The 27,836-nt window shown below is 52.1% G+C and overlaps 1 protein-coding gene across 1 annotated transcript in view; it reads left to right on the forward strand.

Moving 5' to 3' along the window:
* Window positions 1-15,420: 15,420 nt before the first annotated feature.
* Window positions 15,421-27,836, forward strand: part of LOC140392285 (tumor necrosis factor receptor superfamily member 6-like) — a 53,418-nt gene continuing 41,002 nt past the window's right edge. The window contains exon 1 of the mRNA XM_072477602.1: window positions 15,421-15,775. Coding sequence (XP_072333703.1) covers window positions 15,734-15,775 — 42 coding nt within the window. The 5' untranslated portion in view covers window positions 15,421-15,733. The remainder of the gene's footprint in view (window positions 15,776-27,836) is intronic.

Genomic DNA, 27,836 nt, shown 5'->3' on the forward strand with positions numbered 1-27,836 from the left:
TGCAATGTGGCTGATAGATGCTGGGAGACCACGCTCCTGGGATTTACCCGGCTCCTATGCCTCGCGAGATCTAACGCGATCTTGCGAGATGTCGCGATGTGAATCCCGCCCATTGTGGGAAATTTTGGCAAATCTGCACATTAGAGTGGGCCAGCTGGTCCCCAGAGTGTGTTGGGGCTGGCGGGGTGGGGGGGGGGGGGGGGGGGGGGGGGGGGGGTTTGAGGGTCATGTCGGGGACTCGACCTCTCGCTGCACTGAGGAGTTCCAGCGAGCAGAGCTCCTCAGTGCAGGAAATGGGGCTAAGTGTGACCTTGGCTGCACATTCCCTGCTGAGGCATCCGGAGTACCCGATGGGTGTTAGATAGTGGGGTGTTTCTTGGCGCTCCGATCAATGTGAAACACCCGGCTAATCTCGCGCTTGACGGAACTCTGACCCCTTCAGGTAGTTCGCACCTATAGTCTGGATTCCTTAATCTAAAGTTCTTGTAATAGCATGACTGCAACAGACATATAATACAATATATATAAAAGTTTCCTATTTTCATCAAACTCACACACTCACACTCAGGCATATGGGCCGGACTCTCTGGCTGTGTTCGCTCAATGACTGGAGAATCACGTCTGAGGTCAATGGTGTTCTCTTGCCCGTGGCGTTCTTGCGGCGGGGTGGGGTGGAAGAATCCAGCCCACGTGCTCCCTCACACCACTCCCTCACATAAACTCTCACACACACAGACATACACACTCCCTCACACCACTCTCCCACATAAACTCTCACACACACAGACATACACACTCCCTCACACCACTCTCCCACATACACTCTCACACACAAACAGACATATACACTGGGCGGGATTCTCAGCAATCGGTGCGATGTCCGCCGACAGGCGCCAAAAACGGCACAAATCAGTCCGGCATCGCGCCGCCCCAAAGATGCGGAATTCTCCGCATCTTGAGGGGCCGAGCCCTCACCTTGAGCGGCTAGACCCGCGTCAGACTGATTTCCGCCCCGCCAGCTGGCGGGAAAGGCCTTTGGTGCCCCGCCAGCTGGCGCGGAAATGACTTTGCCATGCGGCACATGCGCGGGAGCGTCAGCGGCCGCTCACGGCATCCCCGCGCATGCGTAGTGGAGGGGGTCACTTCCGCCTCCGCCATAGTGGAGCCATAGACCATGGCGAAGGCAGAAGGAAAAGAGTGCCTCCACTGCACAGGCCCGCCCGCGGATCGGTGGGCCCCGATCGCGGGCCAGGCCACCGTGGGGGCACCCCCCAGGGTCAGATCGTCCCGCGCCCCCCCAGGACCCTGAAGCCCGCCCGCACCGCCTTGTCCCGCCGTTCGAAAGGTGGTTCAATCCACGCCGGCTGGCGTGGGTTGACAGCAGCGGGACTTCGGCCCATCGCAGACCGGAGAATCGCCGGGGGTGGGCCCGCCGACCGGCGCGATTTCCGCCCGACCGGCACGGCGCGATTCCCGTCCCCACCGAATCTCTGGTGGCGGAGAATTCGGGACACGGCAGGGCGGGATTCACGCCAACCCCCGGCGATTCTCCGACCTGGTGGGGGATCGGAGAATCGTGCCCACTCTCTCAAACAGATATACAGACTTCCTCACACGCACTCTCTCACGACTCTCTCTCGCACACACATACACACACAGATGTACACACTCTTTCAGACCACTCTCTCACATACAATCTCGCTCACGCACAAACAGACATACACACTCTCTCACAGACAGACTCACACATGGACATACACAATGGGCGAGATTCTCCGACCCCCCCGCCGGGTCGGAGAATCGCCGGGGTCCGGCGTGAATCCCGCCCCCGCTGGTTGCTGAATTCTCCAGCACCAGATGTTCGGCGGGGGCGGGAATCGCGCCGCGCCGGTTGGCGCCCCCCCCCCCCCCCCCCGCCCCCCCCCCCCCCCCCCCCCCCCCCCCACCGTCGATTCTCCGGCCCAGATAGGCCGAAGTCCTGCTGCTAGAATGCCTGTCCCCACTGGCGTGGATTAAACCACCTCTCTTACCGGCAGGACAAGGCGGCGCGGGCGGGCTCCGGGGTCCTGGGGGGGGGGGGCGCGTGGCGATCTGGCCCCGGGGGGTGCCCCCACGGTGGCCTGGCCCACGATCGGGGCCCACCGATCGGGGCCCAACATCGCGCCGGTTGCAGATAATTTCGCCCACTGTCTCACACACTCACACACACATAAAAACTCCCTCACACACACTCTCTCACATGGACTCTCTCACACACAGGCATACACACTCTCTCACAGACATTCTCACACACAGACATACACACTCTCTCACAAACTCACACAGACATACCCACTCCCTCACACACACTCTCTCTCATACACACACACACAATGGGCAGCATTGTAGCACAGTGGATAGTGTTGTGCGTTTCTTTTACTTTGTCTTTTCTGTGGCTCTGTTCCAATTATGGCAATCAGTGAGTTTGCCCTTCTTTTTATGTCATCTATGTCCGAATGCTTAGTGTCGCCAGGTATCAAATGATACCACCACAAGTTTCAACCGGCTATCGATCAAAGAGCCAAACACTGGTTCGTTAGTTCAATGTCAAGGGCATTTTATTTACACACAATTAGTCATGCAACATAAACACTACTAGTTAACTACACCTATCAACTAAGACAACCTGTACTTAACTTCGGGCACCCGGCTTAGGTCAGAAAACAGCGGCCGCTGTTCGCTTCTGGATCTCTCGGGTTCAAAGGAGTAACTGCTGCTCAGCTGGGCTCATCCGTCTGGTAGCGAGCGTTGAACTTGGGCTTGCTTCTGGTGTTGCTGCAATTGACGATGGCTGTGACCGGCCAAGAGAGAGCGAACATATGGCAAACTCTTCTTCTTATACTCGGGGGGTTTTCGCACTCTTTTGGGCGGTCCTTCGATTTGGGGCTTACTAATTGGGTGATTCGTTCGATTCCTTAGCCAATAAATGGGCGGGGATCTGGATGGCTGGGTGTGTCCCAAGCGGTCACTGACCCTGTTGTTTGCGTTTCCCTTGAACAGGGAGTGGCGCCGAAATATCTGGGACTGTACCGGTTGCTTGAGTACCAGTCCTTTGTCTTGGTGAAGATGGGCCAAGTCATCACATTCTTTATAATGGATCCTAAAATTTTCCCTACTACTGACATCAAACTAACAGATCACTTGAGGCCACTTGAGGCTCGTTGACGCCGGAGCGGCTCGCGCCGCTTTTCACGCCGGCGTTAGAACTTGGCCGCGGGATTAGAGACTCCCTATATTGTAGAGGGTGCCATCTCCGCTACTCCACTACTGGGCCGATATCTGGGGTTTGAATATCTGTGTGTGTCTCTCTCCAGCCGGCACTGAAACTTCAGAGGCCAGGGGATGTCGCACTGGGACACTTCCACTGAAGAGAGCACTGACTCAAGCCTGCCGTTTATTCCTAACCGACAGCCTGAGACTTATATCACACAGATCTCCGGACCCCTACCAATACCCAGGTGATTCTCTCTCTTGCCGGTGGTACAACACCCACCCGGTTCCTACTCCACTAGAGTAGCTTTCCCAAGAGAGAGAATAGGACACTGCTGTTTATTTCCTAACCAGCAGTCTGTCCTGAGTGAATCGCTCAAGATGACCCTCGATTCTTGAACCCGGAATTAAGGTGAGGAGTATTTTTAACAATGACTTGGTCAGAGATCGCTGGTGAAGGATTGAAGAATTTAAACGACTCCAATTAGCATCAAATCAAGATTTATTGTAAAACCCAGGTCAAAATCATCAACAGAAGAAACACAATAAAATCTTATGCTCTAATACAACTAAGTCTATTCAAAAGGTAATATAGCGGACACAACGAAAATTCTTATGGTTACACAGGTTTTAGCAAAATCACAAGGCACAAAACAAGTTCCCTTCCCCAAAGCCTCAACCACTATTAAAATCAAGGGAGTTTCGCAAGCTGCTGCGGGTTACTTACGGTCACAGGCTGCAGAGGTCAAGTCAGGGGTGCAGAGGTCGAGCCACGAACGAAGAGACCCCCAATTGAAAACACAGCCCCTTTTATATTGCTTTACCTGGCTTTGTTCTGTGATCGGCCAGCCCCTTTTGCATTGAAAAAGGTAAGTTTTTAAAGTTCCCGCTGGTCCCGCCCCCTTTGAGCCGGTCAGAGCTGTATGTTTCCGGGTATTCCTTGCAGGTCCGCTTCTTCCAGCTAGGCAGACCTGCGCGATTTGAATTTGGCGCTGGCTCCGCCCCCTTCTTTCAGTGAGTTTCTGCCGGCAGCTTCTGTCAAGCTTGGAGTACCTCCCCCAGGTCCGCCTCCAACTTGGTTTTTTCTGCCGGCAGCTTCTGTCAAGCTTGGAGTACCTCCCCCAGGTCCGCCTCCAACTTGGTTTTTTTTCAGACCTGCGCGATTTGAATTTGGCGCTGGCTCCGCCCCCCTCCTCCCAGTGAGTTTCTGCCGGTAGCTCCTGTCAAGATTGGAGTACCTCCCCCAGGTCCGCCTCCAACTTGGTTTTTCTCTACCGCTGATTTTCTTGGGGCTTTTCCAGCGCAATATGCTGGACTCAGACAGTCTGATTTCTAGTTTAACGAGGTTAGGCTCTTCTGTGGAGAATTTCAGTGTCTTCCAGCTGCTCCGGAGATGGCTGCTATTCTCACCTCGCTATGTTGATGGGGTGTTGATTGGATTCTGCTCTGGTGGAGGCCAGGTCATTTACATTTGCATGGGGCTATGACCATCCCATTGTCCTGCTTGCATGCAAGCCTCCTGTGTATTCCCGTGCCCCTTTGTCTGTGTCTTGATGTTATCTTGTTGTCTGGCTCCTTCTTCCTTGTAGCTCCTAGGGGGGTGTTTGCAAATATTTATGTGCTTATGTCCCCACTCAGCTCAGCGGGCCAAGCCTGCTGGGAAAACTGGTTCTGTTCCCTTGGCTGGAAAGTCAGTTTACAGTCTCTGAGTTTCTCCAAAAGGGCCGAATTGCCCGAAAACCTTACAGATGCCCCTTCGATACGTCCCTACCTGCTTGGACCGTATCGACACAGGTGAAGGGCAATTGTTTGCCTTTGTGTGGACCGTAGGCCCCCCCCTCAGCAACATGCGAAACTACAAGTCCCAAGACAGTTCCCTTAATCTAGGCTGCCCCTGACTTCAATGAGAGGGAAAGACAAGACCATACTTAATTCAAGCAGACAGTAACATATACACATTTCACCGGAACCCCAAACGTAAGGGTGCCTGTACATATATCACAATCAAGTACACATTTCACGCGAATCCATACAACTATTTACAATTGCATCTGTTTATTTCACCAAGGATCCTCCTTTCTTGGCTGCACTTCGCTTCTTCCCGTTGAGGGCTCTTCATTTATCCTCCATCGTCGATACCTGCAGCTGAAAGGTTTAGTCCAACTGAGGCGACAGCATAATGTACCCCCTGTACAACATTTCCTTTGTGGGGGCAAACACTAAACCATTCTCAGGCTCCCCCCTGGTGGTGATCGGACAGTTGTGAGGGTCGATCGGTTGGGCTGTGGGCAGGGGTCGCTTTACCTGAACCAGCAGTTCGGTAGCTTCTACAGTCATCCCTTCCCTGGGCGTTACACATCCCTCCCCACTGCGGTCAATTTATCCCGTTCCCTGGGTTCTGCCACCACCTTACAAAAGTGATTAATGCCCCTTGTGGACATGCCTTGGTAGATCCCCATAAACACAAATAAATGCCCTGGTCAGAAGCCCACCCCTTATCCCCGCAAACGGTGATCCTACCCGGTGACCCCGTGATGGTCCGGTAGGTGTTGTCCAGTCCGTTCCCAGTCCGAGGACCGATCCCTCATGTCCAGCCTCAGCTTCCTGGGCCACCACCGTCTCCCCAAAGGAAGGTCCCCCTCACAGGTTGAACACACCCGCCTGCCCTCAGTCACCCTAACCCGGTCAGTCGAAGGACTCTTCTGTCTCGCCTCTGCGGAGTTCTCCCGGTCCCACCATCGCCAGGATCAGCAAACTCCACATCGTCGGGTGCCCCATCTGTAAGACAAACAAAACACATCCTTGCCTCCACAGCCCTACCTACCTTAAGGTGCATGGGTGCTATCCGGTGGCGGCAGCAGCTCCCGCTTTGAAGTTGCCGCAGCCTGTCTGTGATTCTGTGTTTACAGCCCGGCTGCACCAGGGTCCTAGTGCCTGGTGCTTCATCATTTTACCCTTGCACCAGGCGCTTCTGTGTTCCCACGATCCTAAATACTTCACACACAACTACACACTAATTTAGAACTAACAGGGGGGGAATGCTATATACAATGCCACCCGTCTCCGGGTGGCCAAATTAAAACTGTGCCCCGCCAAACTGGGGCAGTCCGCCTGTTTGGTCGAATAGCTCGGGCCAGACCGTCCCCTCCCGGGGGTTCGGGCTGCCTCTTGCCTCTCCTTTCCCAACAGGGTTCGGTGATCCCTCATCGCTCCCTTCTACTCGGGCCCCCTTACTGTGGGACCGGGTGACAGGAAGATGGGATGGGGACCATCTTACCGGGGGCTTGGATACCCGATTGCTCCTTCGTCCCCTGACTGGTTCCCAAACCCACGGTGATACCTCCACTTCCTCCGCCTCCTTGGCCTCTATACTAAGGCAGGCTACCTGACCCACAGGGAAGGGCTTGGGAACCATCACTGTCCCTGGGTTGGGTGTTTGCAGCACTGTCGGTCTCTTTGGGACTGCCCCTTGGGGACAGTACCTTGCCACCGGTTGTGTGGTCGTGGAGTCAGGGACCTCCCCCACCGTCGTTAATTCTACGGGGGGTTTCTCCACTACCACCCCCAGTCTTCCCCCCACCTTGCTCTTTCTTGTCCTTATGGGGTGGAACAATTTAAATTGACTGATGTGGCGTTCGCATGGGTCCCACCTTAAGGGATTTAAACTGCAAATAGCCCCTGAGGCAGCCTCCAGAATGGGACCCTGCACCTGGACCGGACCAGGGTCTGGGGCTAGAACTACCCCTGCGCTCCCTTTTTCCTGAGGCTGCTCCCTGGGTAGTCATACGGGTTCTTGTGGTGTGGGTGCGGGCAGGCCCTGGCCCGTTGCCATTGCCACCTGTCCTGAGCCTTGCAAAAGGGCTAAAATTTTACTTATCTCGATGGTTCCCGGGGCAGCTGCTCCTACCGCCGGGGTCTGACTCTCTACTGCGGGAGCCCTCTCCTGCTTGCTAGGGTTTCTACATTCCCTCTTGAAATGCCCGGCCTTCCCACACCCGTAGCATACCGGTTTCTCGTCGGAGGTCCGGGTGCCCTCATGCTTCCACTCTCTCTTAGGGGCTGCTGGCGCGATTTCATGCACCCTACCCTTAAGGGGCTTGTCCTCACCCCTCTCCCCATTACGATATGCGAGGGTAAGTTTCCTAAGGACCTCTGCCTCATTAAGGTCCGGACTCTGCGGGTCGAACCAGTGTTCGGCCTTTGCCCTAACGTGGGGGAGACAGTTAGCTACGAGGGTCTTCAGCCAGTGGGCTGTTCTCTCATCTAAATTCCGTCTATCCGCGGGAACCCCGCATGCCTCCATATAGACAGTCCATAGTCTGTCTGCGAACATGGTGGGAGATTCCCCTGGTTGCTGCTTGGTTTCCCCCACCCTCATGAAAGGGCTCCCCAGGTTCAAACCCATGGCCTCCAGAACAGCAGTCTGTGCTGCCGCCCAGGTGTCAGGTCTTCCCCCATTCCCAGAGGTCACCGTCCTGCATAGCTGGGCATCTAGGGTTATCAGGAGCATCTTTATTTGCTCCCCTTCGTCGCAGTCATTGATGTTGGCAGCCTGTTCCACCTCCATAAAATGCAGCGACGGATCCCCCTTTGGAGTTAGTCTGGGAACGTGGGCCACCATCCCCCTGAGCGCGGATGCCCCATGAGGAACGATAATGTCGCCCTCAACCGGTCCCCTGTTTGCCATCCCCGCCGGGGGACCATACCTTCTTTGCCTGACAGGGCACATCTGCCCTACCTGGGGTTCCTGCTCCTCCTCCCCACTGTCCAGCTCTCCTGCCTCGTTGGGTAGCCCCCCTGTCCCCGGGCTAACTACCCATATAGGAGACGCCGCTATCTGGGGATACACCACTGACCCCCCTTGGACCTGCCCCTGACCGGGCGGTCCAAACCCTACCTGCTGACCCGGCCCCATCACCGGCATCCCAGGCAGCGGTCTGTCCCCATCCCATGGGGACCCACATACGAAACCAGGCGGACACGCCGCCAGCTGGGGGTACCCTGCCGACCCCCCTTGGACTTGCTCCTGAACGTGCAGTCCGATCCCCCCCTGCCGACCCGGACACAATCCCGGTGCCTCAGGAGGCGGTCTATTCCCCTTGGCCTTTGGGGAATCATCCGCTGCGAGGAGCACCTTGCCCCTAGGGAACCCCCCTGGACCTACCAGGTGTATCTGTCCCCTGAACCTGGACAAGGCCTCCTCCAACTCCGTTATTCGTGCCTGGCACGGCCCATGGGCACAGTCCCCTACTTCCTTGCGAGCCACTCGGTATGCTGCCTGGATGTCCCGGAACTTCCCCTCCAGCTTCCTACACTGCTCTGTACTCCGAGCATAGAGTTCCTGGAGCCTCCGTTCCTTTTCTTTCCCCTCCACTATCTGGCAGTGGAGATAGTCCTTCTCACACCGGTTAGACTCGCTTTCCTGTTTCATTTCTGCCATTTCTTCCCGCAGTCGTTCTGCTACACTCGCGCTGTCCTGTTTAATTTCTGCCATTTCTTCCCGCAGTCGTTCCGCTGCGCTAGCGCTGTCCCCTGCGCTGGCCCTCACTTCTCTCAACTCCTGCTCTAACTCTTCGACCCTATCCTCTGTCTTGACTACCTGCTCAGACAGGCAAACCAGCCAAACTGCCTTCTCCAAGTGCCTTTTGTGCGCCTTGCTTTCTGTCCATGCAGCCGCTGCCATTACCGGTTGCTCCGCATTGATCAATTCTGAGACCCAAGGTTTGGTGAGGTTGACCTTTTGCCACAAATATGAGGATATTCTCTCCTCCATTTTGCCTCGTTCCCTCACCCCCTCTGCCAAGTCACATACTCCAAACCACCGGGGTCCTGCCGCGGTCGCCATTGTAGAGGGTGCCATCTCCGCTACTCCACTACTGGGCCGATATCTGGGGTTTGAATATCTGTGTGTGTCTCTCTCCAGCCGGCACTGAAACTTCAGAGGCCAGGGGATGTCGCACTGGGACACTTCCACTGAAGAGAGCACTGACTCAAGCCTGCCGTTTATTCCTAACCGACAGCCTGAGACTTATATCACACAGATCTCCGGACCCCTACCAATACCCAGGTGATTCTCTCTCTTGCCGGTGGTACAACACCCACCCGGTTCCTACTCCACTAGAGTAGCTTTCCCAAGAGAGAGAATAGGACACTGCTGTTTATTTCCTAACCAGCAGTCTGTCCTGAGTGAATCGCTCAAGATGACCCTCGATTCTTGAACCCGGAATTAAGGTGAGGAGTATTTTTAACAATGACTTGGTCAGAGATCGCTGGTGAAGGATTGAAGAATTTAAACGACTCCAATTAGCATCAAATCAAGATTTATTGTAAAACCCAGGTCAAAATCATCAACAGAAGAAACACAATAAAATCTTATGCTCTAATACAACTAAGTCTATTCAAAAGGTAATATAGCGGACACAACGAAAATTCTTATGGTTACACAGGTTTTAGCAAAATCACAAGGCACAAAACAAGTTCCCTTCCCCAAAGCCTCAACCACTATTAAAATCAAGGGAGTTTCGCAAGCTGCTGCGGGTTACTTACGGTCACAGGCTGCAGAGGTCAAGTCAGGGGTGCAGAGGTCGAGCCACGAACGAAGAGACCCCCAATTGAAAACACAGCCCCTTTTATATTGCTTTACCTGGCTTTGTTCTGTGATCGGCCAGCCCCTTTTGCATTGAAAAAGGTAAGTTTTTAAAGTTCCCGCTGGTCCCGCCCCCTTTGAGCCGGTCAGAGCTGTATGTTTCCGGGTATTCCTTGCAGGTCCGCTTCTTCCAGCTAGGCAGACCTGCGCGATTTGAATTTGGCGCTGGCTCCGCCCCCTTCTTTCAGTGATTTTCTGCCGGCAGCTTCTGTCAAGCTTGGAGTACCTCCCCCAGGTCCGCCTCCAACTTGGTTTTTTCTGCCGGCAGCTTCTGTCAAGCTTGGAGTACCTCCCCCAGTTCCGCCTCCAACTTGGTTTTTTTTCAGACCTGCGCGATTTGAATTTGGCGCTGGCTCCGCCCCCCTCCTCCCAGTGAGTTTCTGCCGGTAGCTCCTGTCAAGATTGGAGTACCTCCCCCAGGTCCGCCTCCAACTTGGTTTTTCTCTACCGCTGATTTTCTAGGGGCTTTTCCAGCGCAATATGCTGGACTCAGACAGTCTGATTTCTAGTTTAACGAGGTTAGGCTCTTCTGTGGAGAATTTCAGTGTCTTCCAGCTGCTCCGGAGATGGCTGCTATTCTCACCTCGCTATGTTGATGGGGTGTTAATTGGATTCTGCTCTGGTGGAGGCCAGGTCATTTACATTTGCATGGGGCTATGACCATCCCATTGTCCTGCTTGCATGCAAGCCTCCTGTGTATTCCCGTGCCCCTTTGTCTGTGTTTTGATGTTATCTTGTTGTCTGGCTCCTTCTTCCTTGTAGCTCCTAGGGGGGTGTTTGCAAATATTTATGTGCTTATGTCCCCACTCAGCTCAGCGGGCCAAGCCTGCTGGGAAAACTGGTTCTGTTCCCTTGGCTGGAAAGTCAGTTTACAGTCTCTGAGTTTCTCCAAAAGGGCCGAATTGCCCGAAAACCTTACACCGGTTGCTTGAGTACCAGTCCTTTGTTTTGGTGAAGATGGGCCAAGTCATCACATTCTTTATAATGGATCCTAAAATTTTCCCTACTACTGACATCAAACTAACAGATCACTTGAGGCCACTTGAGGCTCGTTGACGCCGGAGCGGCTCGCGCCGCTTTTCACGCCGGCGTTAGAACTTGGCCGCGGGATTAGAGACTCCCGGCCATAGTTCTTCATTCTCCTTTTTTCTCCCTTAAGTAGTGGGGTTACATTCCATTCTGCAGGAAACCTTTCCAGAACCTACAGAAGGTCACTACCAATGCATCCACTATCTCTCCAGCCACCCCCTGCAGCACTCTGGGATGAAACTCATCTGGTCCAGGAATTTACCAAACTTCAACCCAGAAAACATTTCAAGTATTACCTCTTTGCTAATATTAATTTATTTTAGTTCCTCGGTTTCACAGGTTCCTTGGTCACCTAGTATTTCTTAGAAATTTTCTGTATCATCTTCCATGAAGATGGGCACCAAGTAACTGTTTAGTTTCTCCATCATTTCCCCATTCCACATTATATATTCTCCTGTCCCCAGCTGTAATGGACCCAGATTTGGCCCAGCTCATCGTTTCCTTTTCACTTACCGAAAGAAGCTTTTACAGTCTCCCTTTTATATTTCACGCAAGTTTGCATTCATATTCTCTTTTCCCTATCTTAATCAATTTTGTGGCTCTCCTTTGTTGGGTTCTAAATTGTATCCAGTCCTCGGGTTTATTTTTTCTGGCATACTTATAAGCCACTTCCTTTCATCTAAAGCAATCTTTAACATTTTTTGTTAACCACGGTTGATTTTTATGCTGAAAACTCCACCTCACCTTCCACCTCACCAATGATGTCTACTTCCATCAACATCACCTTCCTAGTCTCCCACAACCCAAGTTGGAGATTTTCTGATCAGCATGGCTGCATTACTGCCTCTCTGTCTGAACCAGCGTATCTATATTTTCCAAACGGAATCCCAGAATACCCAGCTCAAAATTCATTCACACTCTCGGAGGCCAGGGAGCATTCAAGGAGTTCCAAACATGCTTCAGCTTCAATCACCTGTGTTCATCTGTTTAGTGTCTACCAGCAGCTTCATTACTTGGATACTGTAGCTCCGGGGCTGGTTGCTTTTCAAACAAGTTTCACAGGAAACTAGCGTATGATCCAGGAACTATCCAGGCATTCAATGAATGGGGTTGAGATTGGGGCGGTTGGGGGGTGGTGGGGTACAGACCATGCACACTGTTAACAATGTGGGCAATAGCATCAGCAAGGGCCCACACATCATCAAGTGGGAGGAGGTGGGGAAAGTTTTTTTTTTGGGTAGAGCTGAGGCACTAGACACTTTGCTTTACCTTATTTTGGGGCCTGAAGTGATGCTCCAACAGAGCAGTCCTCACACATGAGGAGAGACTGGGGCAACTGTCTCAGCCAATGATTGCTGTTATTCAGAGTAACAACTGAATATATTGTCAATCAAGATGCTGTTCCCACAGGATTGGCTGCTATGGACACTGAGCATCCCGATTGAGAGGTGACTTGGCCAATGAGCCTGGGCCCCCTGGAGGCATGGGCCCTGGTTATTAGCACTGTCTGCACTTCACTCTCCTGGGCACTGGTTGGACTGGCCTAAAAGTCCACATGCACAGCCTCCATTTTAGTAACAGTACATCCCTCTTGTTTTGATTCCAAGCCCCAGCTTAGCAGTGAAAACTAGTGACCTGACTTGATCTCCCCAGTAATGATGGAGGTAATTGGGACATCGAGAAATGGAAACATAAACAGGCCCCTGAGTGAATTTATCCATGCAAATGCATTGCCATAAGTCCTTTCGTGATAAATGTAGTTTCCTCTTTCCTTCTTCCTAACTCCTTTACAAACAGCTAGCAGCACTAACACAAAGAACATGAGGGCCTAGACTAGGCCCATCCATCTGATAGGGAAGTCCCCACCGGGAATATAGAGCTGTGAGTCTGAGTTCTGAGAAAAATCATCATAATGCCTTTCGCTATTTTATTAACGCAGGCTGAAGACATTGAGCAAATCACATTGGACCACGGTTACCAAGGCCTTGCTTAAGGTCCAGAGACAGAAAGTCTCTCTGTTCCCCTTCCCCCCACAAAGCCGTGTGTCCTGTGCACTGTTTCCAATGACAGTAACACCTCTCAATCTCAAATGCCAGATAAATAAAGCAGTTACACCAACACAGTCAGTTTCTTTTCAGATGTGCGAGGGGAAAGAGAAGAGTTCAACGGAAGGCTTGAATGAGACCTTCCGGGGAGTGGGTGGTGATTTGATCGTAAGTAATAATAAACCTCTTTGTGCTCTAACCTTTGGCTTATATGTGGCTGCTTACCTCGGATCTAACACCACTTAAAGGATGTGATGGTCATTCCAAAGTGACATTCCACCAATTACACAAATGAGGTGTGGTATATGCAAAGGGGTGAGGGTCCTGGTCTGCCGTATTTTTATTTCGAGAAAATATGCTTCATTTCTAAAATATCTAAAAGAACATCACAAATATTTCAAAATAGCCATCGCACAAAGTGCAACAATATTCTGGTTTTCTACATAGATCATGTTGCGGTCCGAAGTGCTTCAATGCAGTCAAATAAACTTTGCAGGTCATACAGCACCTCACGAATGGCTGGCAGAAAGGGCAATACCCCCAATACTATAATGTAAAGGATGACCTAACTGTTGTTGAGGGGATCCTTCTGAAATTGGATCGCATCATCATCGCGCGCAGCCTCCAGAGCTTGGTGCTCACGCAGATACACGAGGGACACCTTGGCATTGAGAAGTGTAGGCGCAGGGCCCGGCAAGCTGTCTATTGGCCCAGCATCAATGAGGACATCTCAAATATGGTCCTCAACTGCGTGACATACCAGCGGTTCCTGCCTGCTCAGCCCAAAGAGACGCTCCACCAGCATGAGCTCGTGACCTTTCTGTGGTCTAAAGTTGGTGTGGACCTCTTTCACGTCAACGGGCATGACTACGTCCTGATAATTGATTACTTCTCCAGTTACGCCGAGGTAGTGAAACTATCGGACCTAACACCATGGATCATAATACGGGCCTGCAGAGAGGCATTCGCCAGGCATGGAATTCCGCTCACGGTCATGAGTGACAATGGTCCCTGTTTCTTCAGCCAAGAATGGTCCAACTTTGCAAAGCAGTACCACTTCCAGCACATCACCTCGAGCCCGCATTACCCACAATCTAATGGGAAGGTCGAAAAAAGGGTCCACGTTGTGAAGCAAATGTTCTGTAAGGCTGCGGACTCAGCTTCGGACTTCAATCTTGCTCTTCTGGCATACAGGGCAACCCCTTTGTCCAATGGGTTATCTCCGGCTCAGCTCCTAATGAATCATAACTTGCGGACGACTGTCCCGGCCATTCATGTACCTGACGTGGATCACCTTCCAGTGTTGCAAAAGATGCAGCAGATCAGAACCAGGCAAAAGATCACATATGATGCTCATGCTATGGATCTGCCGCTCTTCTCTCCGAAGGACACTGTTTGCATTCAGTTGCCTGGTGGCGGTTGGTCAGCTCCTGCTGTTGTGGTTCGACAGGCTGCTCCCAGGTTGTTTGTGGTTCGCATGGATGAAAGGTGAAACAGCAGGGTGCTACGCAAACTTGCATGCCCACCACCAGATCTCACTTTCCCAGATGACACCTCGCTCCATGAGGCCACCAGCCTGGCTGCATGCCAACTGGTCAAGACACTGTCATCTCCGCCTCCACCTCTCAGGCGGTCCACGAGAATCCGTCGACAGCCTCAATGATTGGACTTATAAATAATTCTCTGTATAAATGATGTTATGTTTCTGCACACTAGACACCTTACATGTACATATACATCCACTCACCAATTTTGTAAATATTTACTCTTGTAAATATGTCGTTTCTGCTCTAAGCAGCCGACAACAATTCTTTTAATAAAGGGGGGATGTCATAATATGCACCCATGCACATCATGAGATAAAAACAGGCAGTGACAGACATCCAGGTGAGCCAATCAATGTACAGAATAGAACACGGCCAATCACAAGACAGGACACCAGAGGGGGACTTACACCTATAAAACACACCAGGCATCAGCACTCTGCCTCTTTCCACTGGTGATAGCTGTAGTGACAGTCAGGGTGTACAAATCATTCAATACCTCCAACACGTGGATCAGAGCTAGCCTGGTCTAGATAGTTAACTTTAGTTTACTTAGGGTAGTAGAGAGTCTACCCACAGGCTGTGTGTTTTGTTGCTGGAGTTCAATAAATCTTTTATTGAACCAACGCCTTTGTTTGTTGTATACTTGATCAGTTAATTGCATCGTCTGCAATCCGTGTTACCCCAGGGTGAACAACACGACACAATCCAAAGGGAAGTCCACGGTCACCAATCCCCTCTTGCGGGCAATGGTGTCTAGGGGAGGAGGTTAATCTGTTTCGGTGGCAGGTTCAATGGTAAGTGAGAAATATTGGCCAAGACTCCAAACTGCTCTTCCTCAAGACAATGCTAGGGTGGTTTAAAAGCTACACCCCTGTGATGATTCACCACCCACTCAGCACTGAACAGCCAGTCCAGATGGGCTCAAATCTCTCGATTGGCGAGTGAAGCCCAAAGCACCTCTGCTACCACTGTCAACGCTTGATTTAGTAAAACAAAACAAAGTACATCAAGCAAATTACAGGAAAACACTGGGGATGTCGTACCAGAAAGAGAACGCGCCTGTATGAATGAACCACATTTGGAATTGCCGCTTCGGAAAGGCCCCAGCGGGACTTTTTCGGGATGGAGGGGGTGGTTCCCCTGGTTACAGTTTCACTTTCTCAGTGCCGAGCTGTGAGGAGCGGCCGGCCGGAGCTGCGTGAATTTGTTCGGGGAATATGAAGCTGGAGGCTCCCGCAGTGCTGCTGTCGGCTTTACTGGTGAGTGGGCAGCGATGAAGGGGTGGGTGGGCTCGAAGCAGAGACAGTCAGCAGGCTGGGCAGGGCAGGGAGCGGGGGTGTTTGTGTCTCCACATCCCTCTGTCTGTCTGTGTGTGTGTGCCGCTTCCGCGGGGTTTTAACACGGCCCGGAGGACACTCACCCGAGGAGATACCCGAGATGACTGGCGAAGGGGATCATTGAACAGGCACTGCTTTCAGTTCGGCCTGTCGGGGGTTTTCTTACAATTGAAAGCTCAGATTCAAATATTGTTCAACGAAACTACAGTTGACTGCAGGCCCAAAAAAGTGTCATTAATGCACTCCCCGCACCCTACTGTAAAAGTCATCAGCAAAATAAACACAATTAAAAAAAATACATAATTCACCCAGAGCTTTAACTGGTATTAGATCTCCAGGGCACCATGCCAGGCAGCTATTCAACTAAACGGCACAAAACAACATAGCTTTAACCATGAGCAATGGCAGAAGGGTAGTGTAAGGATAAACGCATTCCTGAAGGGTTCTGTTTTTTTGTTGTTGTGAGTATGCCTGTGCATGTCAGTAGATAGTGGTGATTGTAAACTTTTAAAATCATTCTTGGGTTGTGAGTGTCACTGGCAAGGCCTCAATGTATTGCTCTAGTGGCGGTGAGCTGCCTTAAAGCATTGCTGTCTTTGGGGTGTAAGTACACCCTTGGTGCTTTCCCCCCCATTTGGCGGTTTGATACAACCGAGTCGCTTGCTGTGCCACCTCAGAGAGTAGTTAAGGGTGGTGCTGTTGTGTTTTGGAGCCTTGCGTTATAGGCCAGACCGGTTAAGGATGACAGATTTTCTCCCCTGGAGAATGTTACTGAATCAGATTGTTCTTCACAACAATCTGATCATTTCAGAGTCATATATAATAATAATAATCTTTATTGTCACAAGTAGGCTTACATTAACACTGCAATAAAGTTACTGTGAAAAGCCCTTAGTCGCCACATTCCGGCATCTGTTCAGGTACACAGAGGGAGAATTCAGAATGCCAAATTACCTGACAACACTTCTTTTGGGACTTGTGGGAGGAAACCGGAGCACCCGGAGGAAACCCACGCAGACACAAAGAGAACATGTAGACTCCGCACAGACAGTGAGCCAAGCTGTGAATCGAACCTGGGACCCTGGCACTGTGAAGCGACAGTGCTAACCACTGTGCTACCGTGCGCTCCATAAAATCAAAGTGGAGAATGTGGGCATCGATCCCATTACCTCTTGCATGTAAAGCAAGCACTCTACCATTTGAGCTAATTCCTCCAGTCAGCCCATATGGTACAGAAAGAGGCCATTTGGCCTGTTGAATCCACATCCTGTCTCTATGAAGCAGTCAGTCTCACTTCCCTGGTCGATCCCTGTGGCTGTACAAATTTACTCCCTTCAAATACCAATCCAATTTCCTTTTGAAATCATTATTTCTGCTTCCATAGAACCATAGAGTCCCTACAGTGCAGAAGGATGCCATTCGGCCCATTGGGTCTGCACCGACCCTACCAAGGCCCACTTCCCTGCCCTATCCCTGTAACCCCGTAATCACACCTAACGTGCACATCTTTGGACAGTAGGAGGAAACTTGAGCACCCGGAGGAAACCCATGCAGACACGGGAAAAATGTGCGAACTCCATGCCGACAGTCACCCAAGGCCGGCGATTGAACCTTGGCCCCTGACACTGAGAGGCCACCGTGCTGCCCATCACCTTCGTGGACAGTGTGTTCCAGGTCATTACTATTCGCTGAGTAATGTGGCTAGCATTTTATTCTTAATTAATTGAATTTGAATTTTCCTAGCTGCATTCATTAATCTGGGCCTCTGGTTACTAATCCAGAAATATTGCTACAATGCCTCATTGGACCAGGAAAAAAAAGACCAGTAAGAAAAAAGGCTGAGGCAAATGTATTTACATATCTACTGTTTCCTGGATTACGTATGAAAAGGAAGTTTTTGTGCTTTGGAGTAAGCAAACTGGAGAATCCATGAAAATTATTTTTGGAATTTAATTTCTTTTGAATATTCAATGGCTAATAAAAGATTAATTTGTAATTTAACATTAAGAGGAAAAAAAACCTTTTCTTTCTAATATTCCCTTTCAGTTCTTTCCCGTACATCTTTTTCCCCAAACGTGATGACTCATGTTGGAGCTGTTTCTCATATAGTAACAAGCAATAGGGAGTTGCCCCAATGATCACTCAGTACGTGATGAACAGTGAATTGTAGCAGCGTTTTAAAAAGTTAAATAGCCAAATCCACTCCTCTACTCGTCCACATGCCCCTCCCCCCCCCACACACACACAGTCACACACACCCCTATAACACCCATATACGTACACGCACATAGGCACACATACATCAACAAACTTACACACACATACAAACACATGTATAGGCACACATAGAAACATAGAAAATAGAAGCAGGATGAGGCCATTCGGCCCTTTGAGCCTGCTCCTTCATTCATTATGATCATTGCTAACAATCCAACTCAGTAGCCTGTGCCTGCCTTCCCCCCATATTTTGATCCCTTTCACCCCAAGAGCTATATCTAACTCCTTGAAAACATACAGGCGGGATTCTCCGGTCCTCCAGCTGTGTGTTTCTCAACAATGCCCCATCCGCTGGCAGCGGGACTCTCTACTCCCACTGCTTGTCGCTGGGATTTCCCATTGAAACCACCCCACACTGCTGGGAATCCGGCGGGTGAGGGTGTGCTGCCGGCGGGGACAAGAATCCCAACGACTGGAGAATTCCGGGCGCCATGATCTACTGGCCGTTCAGTATATCCTTCCTGCATCTACCCTGTCTAGCTAGTCCTGTTAGAATTTTATAGGTTTCTTTGAGATCCCCCTCATTTTTCTGAACTCTAGTGAATATAATCCTAACCGACTCAATCTCTCCTCTCCTCATTTCACAGTAACTTCATTGCAGTGTTAAGGTAAGCCTACTTTGACACTAATAAAGATTATTAGGTCAGTCCCATCATCCCAGGAATCAGTCTGGTAAACCTTCGCTGGATAAGGAGACTAAAACTACACATAATATTACAGGTGTGGTCTCACCAAGGCCTTGTATAATTGAACTTTTACCCCCTCTCAATCAATTGGCCATTCAGATAATAATCTGTTTTCCTGTTTTTGCTACCAAAGTGGATAACCTCACATTTATCCACATTATACTGCATCTGCCATGCATTTTCCCACTCACTCAACTTGTATAAATCACACTGAAGCATCTCCACATCCTCCTCGCAGCTCACCTTCGAACCAGCTTTGTGTCATCTGTAAATTTGGAGATATTACATTTAGTTCCCTCATCTAAATCATTAATGTTTATTGTGAATAGCTGGGGCCCTTCAGAACCCACTAGTCATTGCCTGGCATTTGGAAAAATACCTGTTTATTCCCACTCTTTGTTTCCTGTCTGCCAACCAGTTTTCTATACATCTCAATACACTACCCCAATCCCTGCATTTCAACTTTAAACCACATCCACTGGCTCCTCCTCATCAACTCTGCTAGTTACATCCGTGTAACACGGGCAGCACAGTAGCACAAGTGGATAGCACTGTGGCTTCACAGCGCCAAGGTCCCAGGTTTGATTCCCCGCTGGGTCACTGTCTGTGCGGAGTCTGCACGTTCTCCCCGTGTCTGCGTGGGTTTCCTCCAGGTGCTCCGGTTTCCTCCCACAGTCTAAAGACATGCAGGTTAGGTGGATTGGCCATGATAAATTGCCCTAGTGACCAAAAAAGTTAGGAGCGGTTATTGGGTTAGTGGGATAGGGTGGAAGTGAGGGCTTAAGAGAGTCGGTGCAAAGTCGATGGGCCGAATGGCCTCCTTCTGCACTGTATGTTCTATGTTCTATGTCAAAGAATTCTAGTAGATTTGTCAGGCATGATTTCCCTTCGTAAATCCATGCTGATTCTGTCCAATTCCACCACTGTTTTCCAAGTGCTCTGCTATTAAATCTTTCATAATGGACTCTACAATTTTCCCCACTACCGTAGCCAGGCTGACTAGTCAATAATTCCTTTTTTCTGTCTACCACCTTTTTTAGATAGTGGGGCTACATTAGCTAGCCTCCAATCTGTAGGAGCTGTTCCAAAGTCTATAGAATCTTGGAAGATGAGCACCAACGCATCCACTATTTCTAGGGCCCACTTCCTTAAATACTCTGTTCCTGGGGAATTTATCGGCCTTCAATCCCATCAATTTTCCCCAATCATTTCCCCACTAATACTGATTTCCTTCAGTTCATCCCTCTCACTAAACCCTGCATTCCCAACATTTCTGGTATGTTATTTGAGTCCTCTTTTTTGAAGACAGGACAATAGTATGTATTTAGTTGGTCAGTCATTTCTTTGTTCCTTGTTATAAATGCCCCTGTTTCTGACTGTAAGGGACCTACATTTGTCTTCACCAATCTTTTTCTCTTCACATACGGCAGCACGGTAGCCTTGTGGATAGCACAATTACTTCACAGCTCCAGGGTCCCAGGTTCGATTCCGGCTTGGGTCACTGTCTGTGCGGAGTCTGCACGTCCTCCCCGTGTGTGCGTGGGTTTCCTCCGGGTGCTCCGGTTTCCTCCCACAGTCCAAAGATGTGCAGGTTAGGTGGATTGGCCATGATAAAATTGTCCTTAGTGTCCAAAATTGCCCTTAGTGTTGGGTGGGGTTACTGGGTTACGGGGATAGGGTGGAGGTGTTGACTTTGGGTAGGGTGCTCTTTCCAAGAGCCGGTGCAGACTCGATGGGCCGAATGGCCTCCTTCTGCACTGTAAATTCTATGATCTATAATACCCATAGAAGCATTTACAGTCAGTTTTTACGTTCCATGCAAGCAGACTCGATGGGCCAAATGGCCTCCTTCTGCACTGTAAATTCTATGAACACTACATCACTCTTCACCTTGATGAAGAATTCTGTCATATGGTTGCTCACCCCTTCGGAGTCTTGCACAACTATATTGCCAAGTATTCCTTTCTCATCACACAAACACACATGCAAATATGCACACACACATAGGTACATGTACACAGTGCACACACATAGATACATACACATGCATGCACATGTACATACATATACACTTACAGATAAGCATACACCCACATACTCATACACACATACGCACTATATACACAATAAGGCACACGCATATACACCTGTATGCATGGACGTCTACACACACAAGTATATACACATTTGCATGCACACATACACATACACACACCCGACTACACATACACGCACATGCATGCACACACACAGAAGGACATGCACACATACAAGGACATACCGCAGACACAGGACAGTCGCACACACAGAAACATACACATGGACATGCATTAACATACATGTACATGCACACACAAACATGAGCACACATGTGTATACTGTTAAGAAAACAAAGGTAGTTTTAAGGAATTTATATTTGGATTGGTAAACTTTAGAAATAAGGTATAGTTTTAGGTGTGTTTAATTTAATGTTTCTGAGTCTGGACAAAGATTCATGCTGGACAAAGTTGTTTGTATGTTTGGGGCTGGTTATGTTCAAACTGGGTTTCTATTGTGCTGAGAGAGGTCTACGGTGTGTAAAACCAATAGAGGCATAAACATGTGATTTTACTTAGCAACAGGGGGTGGGATTCTCTCAGCCCGGGGCCGGGCCGACCCCGGGGGTGGGGGGGGGCCCTCCGATGTGGCCTGGCCCGCGATCGGGACACACTGATTGGCGGGCCGGCCTCTCTGGCTGGGGGCCTCCTTTCCTGCGCGCCGGCATCGGGGCTGGTGCGTTGAGGGAAGCCACTGCGCTTGTGCGCATTGGCGCCGGCGCCACTGCGCATGCACGGATCCCGCGGCGCCCTGTTCGCGCTGGGATCAGCAGCTGGAGCGCCGTTAACTGCTCCAGTGCCGTGCTGGCCCTCTGGAGGGGCCAGAATTAGTCGTGGGGTCGGCCCGTTCATGTCGTCGTAAAACACAATGGCGTTTAGGACGGCGTGGACACTCTGCTGCGGGATTAGCGAATCCCGCCCAGGATGTCCTTGTAAGGTTAAAAATAATTAAGTTTTCATTTGGGTAATTTGAGAACAGGATCTCAGGGAGTGAACATTTCTCTACTCTGCTGGAAGAAAGACTGACCAGGATGGGAGCTGCAAAGAGGCAGGCTTCCTAAAGTACAAGTTATAGTCCAGATAACCAGGGAATTCAGACAGAAAGAATGCCTAAGAAGTCTGGAGTTAGGTGAAAAGAAACCAAGGTATTGTCAGAAGAATTCAAGGAAGAGGAAACAAAGTGTTCTGAGGTTTTTTTTAAAGTTTAGAGTGCGCAATTAATTTTTCCAATTAAGGGGCAAGTTAGCGTGGCCAATGCACCTACCCTACACATCTTTGGGTTGTGGGGGCGAAATTCACACAAACACAGGGAGAATGTGCAAACTCCACACGGACAGTGACCCAGAGCCGGGATCGTACCTGGGACAACGGCACCATGAGGCTGCAGTGCTAACCATTGAGCCACCGTGCTGCCCGAAGTGTTCTGAGTTAAGGAGACAATCATAGTAACTAGATTTAAAGTGGATCAGCAGACTTCACAGGTCGGTGAAATGTTTGATGTAATATTAATACAGTCTGCGAGTTGAGAGTTTAAAAAATATATATTTAGAGTACTCAATTCATTTTTCCAATTAAGGGGCAATTTAGCGTGGCCAATCTACCTGCCCTGAACATCCTTTTGGTTGTGGTGGTGAGACCCATGCAGACACGAGGAGAATGTGCAAACTCCATATGGACACTGATCTGGGGCCAGGATCGAAACCAGCTCCTCGGTGCCATGAGGCAGCAGTGCTACCCACTGTGACACCTTGCTGCTCAGGGAAGTTGAGATTTGAAGCAATTGTGAGCAGGTTGCACAGCAGTCAAGACCAAAAAAATCCTAAAGGGGCTACTGTGAAATCCTGGACTGGATTCACTGTTAAAAATGGAGTGGAAGCTTTGTTTGAAAGTGCAATTTGTAAAACCGGGACCAAAGGAAAGCATTGTTATGAGAGAAGAATTTAAAGTGTGTTTTTGGAAGTGGAGTTTGGAAGCTCTCACGTGACAATCATCTGGAGGGATTCTGAGGAGAAAACTACAGACACTAACTTAGGTTCAGAGCGGAGTGTGTACTTGACCACATCCATCTTGTGTGCTCAAAAGGGACATTTTGTGTTAATGAGACCGTTGTAGCTTAAGATGTACTTTGCAATACATGCTCACGTTAAAATCTGTGTATATTTGTTAAGGCAAGGTAGAGTAAAGGAACAGTGCATTATAATCCAACTTTTCATGTTTTAGAATTTTTTTTCTTGTTGTTAAAACTAACCAGCAATCCTGAGACTCTGTTCCTCCACATTTTATTAAAAAAAAGTCAAAGTTATGGGGCGAGATTCTCCACTCCCACGCCGGTTGGGAGAATCGCCTGCGCCGCCAAAATTTCCCGGGACGCCGGTCCGACGCCCTCCCGCGATTCTCCCAAGCAGCAGGAACGGCCCAGTCGAGTTCCACGGGTCGCAGGCCGGAGAATCGGCGGAGACACCCAAAATGGCGATTCTCCGGCATCCCCGCTATTCTCAGGCCCGGATGGGCCGAGCGGCCAGGCCAAAACGGCGGGTTCCCCCCGGCAGCGTCCACACCTGGTTGCTGCCATCGTGAATGGTGCGTGAATGCTGGGGGCCGGCCTGCGGGGGGGCGAGGGGGGATCCTGCACCGGGGGGTACCTGAAATGTGGGGTACCGATCGTCGGGCTGTCCTCTCTTAAGGAGGACCTCCTTCCTTCTGCGGCCTCGCAAGATCCGTTTGCCATCTTCTTGCGGGGCGGACATAGAGAGGGCGGCAACCACGCATGCGCGGGTTGCCAAGGCCTGGCGCGTGTAGATGACGCGGCCCCGATCCTAGCCCATTGTCAGGGCCTGAATCGGTCGGGATTGGGGCCGTTTCGCGCCGTCGTGAACCTCAACGGCGTTCAGGACGGCGCAGCCACTTCGGCCCGGGAGTGGAGAATCCCGCCCATGGTCTTTTGAGCCAGGGTTCCATTCTGGGATTTTCCTGTCCAATTATAACATCAACTGGGATCGTAACAATAAGCACACACGTATTCAGACATACATGCACGCACATGCACACACGTGCACATATGCACGGACGAAGACTGCTTTACTTCCTTTCTAGCTGATAATTGGTAACAAGTGTTAAGATAACAGGTTTTGATCAGCACTCATGGGTGAATTTATGGGACTGGTCTTTATGAAAACATGAAAATGACAATAGCTGGGGCTGGATTTTCAGAGTGGGGTTGGAAACACAGCCGCTGGCTAATTTCTGTCTCCCGACCTGCTATCGATACTGGCAATGCTCTATTTGGACAGAATGAATACTTGGCCACCCAATTACTGGTGCTGAGTGTGTCCAGAAGGCAAGAAATGCCTCCAGTGGGGCAGTGACAAAGGCAGAGTCAGGCATGCCACGGTCTGCCTTGGATTTGCAAAGAGAGCACTTAGCTCCTAGAGGTCCAGGAGCATAAACTCAATAAGATGTTGTGCAAACGGCGAAAAGTGTGCACGATCCAGTTCAAGATACCTGAGGAGACCTGTTAATTAATGTTTTATTTTTAAAAAATCCCTTTTCAAACCTGCTAGCTTGTTTGTCAAAATTATCTTTGAAAATTGTATTTGCGACCTCACTGACCCAATAACAATCTCCTCATGAAATTTACTGGCTGTTAATTGGAGGTGAATGGGCTTCCTGCTGCCTCTCCCATCAATCTCACTTTGAAAATTGAAAACTGTTAAGGAGCTGGGGCGTCATTCTCCGACCCCCCAGCGGGTCGGAGAATGGCCGTTGGCCGCCGTGAATCTCGCCCCCGCCGGTTGCCCAAGTCTCCGAAGGGAGAAAAGTCGGCGGGGCGTTAATGGCGCCGCAGACGTCGGAGAATGGCACGGGTGTGCGCAAGGCAGCCGATTTTTGGACTGCCGATATTCTCCCGTCACGTCGACGTAAATCAAACCTCCTTTCAATCGGCGTCAACCTGTGCTCCATGTTCACGCCGACCAGCGTGGAGGTGAGTGACGGCCTGGGGGGTTGGCCGCTGGGCAGGCGATGGCGTGGCCGCAGTCTGACTGTGTGGGGAGAGGTGTGTCTAGGGTTGTGTGTGTGTGTGTGTGCGGCGGGGGGTGTGGTTAGAGCTGGGCTCCGGGGGAGTGCCGGGAGGGGGGTCAGTGCCGGGGAGGAGGATGGGGGTCCGTGCCGGGGAGGAGGGTGGGGTCCGTGCCGGGGAAGAGGGTGGGGTCCGTGCCGGGGAGGAGGATGGGGGGCCCGTGCCAGGGAGGAGGTTGGGGTCCGTGCCGGGGAGGAGGATGGGGGGGTCCGTGCCGGGGAAGGGGATGGGGGGGGGGGGGTCCGTGCCGGGGAGGAAGATGGGGGGCCCGTGCCAGGGAGGAGGATGGAGGGCCCGTGCCGGGGAGGAGGTTGGGGTCCGTGCCGGGGAGGAGGATGGGGGGCCCGTGCCGGGGAGGAGGTTGGGGTCCGTGCCAGGGAGGAGGATGGGGGGCCCGTGCCAGGGAGGGGGATGGGGGGGGCGGGGGGGGTGTCCGTGCCGGGGAGGAGGATGGGCGGCCCGTGCCAGGGAGGGGGATGGGGGGGGGTCCGTGCCGGGGAGGAGGATGGGGGGCCCGTGCCGGGGAGGAGGTTGGGGTCCGTGCCCGGGAGGAGGATGGGGGGCCCGTGCCGGGGAGGAGGTGGGGGTCCGTGCCGGGGATGGGGATGGGGGGTGGGGGCCGTGCCGGGGAGGAGGATAGGGGGCCCGTGCCGGGGAGGGGGATGCGAGGGCAAGTGAGTTGGTCCACCTGGCCAGGTGCCAGCCTCCAACAGTTGGACCCATGCGGTCCATGCCACCTGGCTGGGGGGAGGAGGGGATATGGGCAATGATGACATGTCGTTGTTCCCCCCCCTCCCCCCCCCAAACCAGGCCGTCATGTTTTCCGATCATCCAGCGATGTTGGCCGCCGTGGCGGCAGCCGCTAATGTCTATGTTGCCCTGGATGAGGAGGAGGAGGAGGAGCGTGCCAGAGAGGCAGCGCAGGCTGCCACAGAGGGGCAGGCGGCAGCCGCCCAGGCTGGAGGGACACCTGACCGACAGGACGAGGAGGGGGAGGAGGACGTCGCGGCCCCACGGCAACGGAGGCACCCGAGGGCGCCCCGTGTGTACCGGCCCCGGCAATCATACCAGGACCTCATGGACCGGGAATGCAGGAGGAGACTCCGGATGAGGCGGGAAACCGTGGCACACCTGTCACCGCGTGGCACTGGCGGGGGTCATTCCAGGCACCGAGTGGGGACCTGTCCGGCATATCGCAGACATCGGTGCATCCGGGCAGTGACAGATGCCCGAAATGCCATGGCGCACTGCTACATCCGCTTCCCTGTGGACCGGGCCAGCCAAGATGCCCGGGCCGTGGGCTTCTCTGCCGTGACCGGGTTCCCCATGGTCCAGGGCACGGTTGATGGGATGCACGTCGCCGTGCGGCCACCTGCAGATAACAGGGCCGTGTTCACCAATAGGAAGGGGACCTATTCGATGAACATACAGGTGGTCTGCGACCATCGCATGATGTTCCTGCACGTCTGCGCCCGTTACCCAGGCAGTGTACACGACTCATACGTGTTGTCGCGGTCATCCATCACCGGCATGTACGAGGGACGCCATCCCGGCTGAGGGGCTGGTTGCTGGGCGACAGGGGCTACCCATTGCGATCGTGGCTGATGACGCCTTTACGGAGGCCACGCAATGATGCGGAGAACCGCTACAATGTTGTCCATGTAGCGACAAGGGGAGTGATAGAGAGGTGCTTTGGCGTGCTGAAGATGCTTTTCAGGTGCCTGGACCTCTCTGGGGGCGCCCTCCAGTATCGGTCAGATAGGGTCGGCCGCATCAATATGGTGTGCTGCGTCCTGCACAACATAACCCAGCAGAGGGGCGATGTGCCGCAGGCAGAGGAGGGCGGAGTGGAGGAGCAGACGCAAGAGGCGCAGTCCTCCCCAGATGAGGGGGATGGGGGCAATGGTCAGGGCAGACGGGCAAGACACAGGCGGGTGGCTGTCCACCGTTACCGGCTGGCCCAGCGGGCACGGGACAGGCTGATAGCCGCCCGCTTCACTGACTAGATGGGCATGGGAATCGGGTAGTACGGCCACAGACCGCACACCATGGCAACAGCCGACCACCCACACCCCCCACCCATCCACCAACCCAGCACCCTCAACCCCCTCCCCAACCCCACCCACCCCACCCGCATGCACACCACTCCCCCCCCATTGCCGATCCACCTGCGGCACAATGGCCGGCTCACACAGTTGCGGGTGGACGCGTGTCTATTGCAGGCCATGGAGGATGATGACAACCAGCCCTGCGATGAGCTCCTGGCTCCACATCGTTGGACTATGTCTGACCCATGGCCACAGTACCACCATCCACCCGGACCATCCCTGCATGCGGCTGTGACACTGCAGCGCACGGTCCCGTCCTCTGCCCGGGGGATGTTGATGGCGGCCCAGGGGGAAGGGGGCAGACTCACCTGGGGCTTAGGTAAGACCACCCCTCACACACACACTTGCGCTCAACGTACATGACACCCCCACACGCTTTGGACAGAGCACAAAGGCAGCTTCTGTAGGTGCAACATTGACTTTAATGACCAAAGGAGTTCATGCACGTGCCCTAGCCCCGAAAACCCATCTGTGCCCTGCACCCGTGCCAACTTACTCAGTGTCTAATTGTTTGGCCTTACGGGCCCTTTGACTACGTCTACGTGGTTCCCCAGACGGTACAGCAGAACTGGAGGTGGACTCCTGTGATTCCTGCCCTCTGACACGGGATACCTTTGGCGGCCGTTTCCTGGGGCGTCCTGGCCTAGATGGGCCAGGCTGCGGCCCGGGCGGCTGGGATGGCGAGCTGCCAGCCTATCCTGCCCGTTGCCCACCCGATGCACCTGGGACGGAAGGGGG

This window comes from Scyliorhinus torazame, chromosome 16 (genome assembly GCF_047496885.1).
Source record: "Scyliorhinus torazame isolate Kashiwa2021f chromosome 16, sScyTor2.1, whole genome shotgun sequence".
NCBI lineage: Eukaryota > Metazoa > Chordata > Chondrichthyes > Carcharhiniformes > Scyliorhinidae > Scyliorhinus > Scyliorhinus torazame.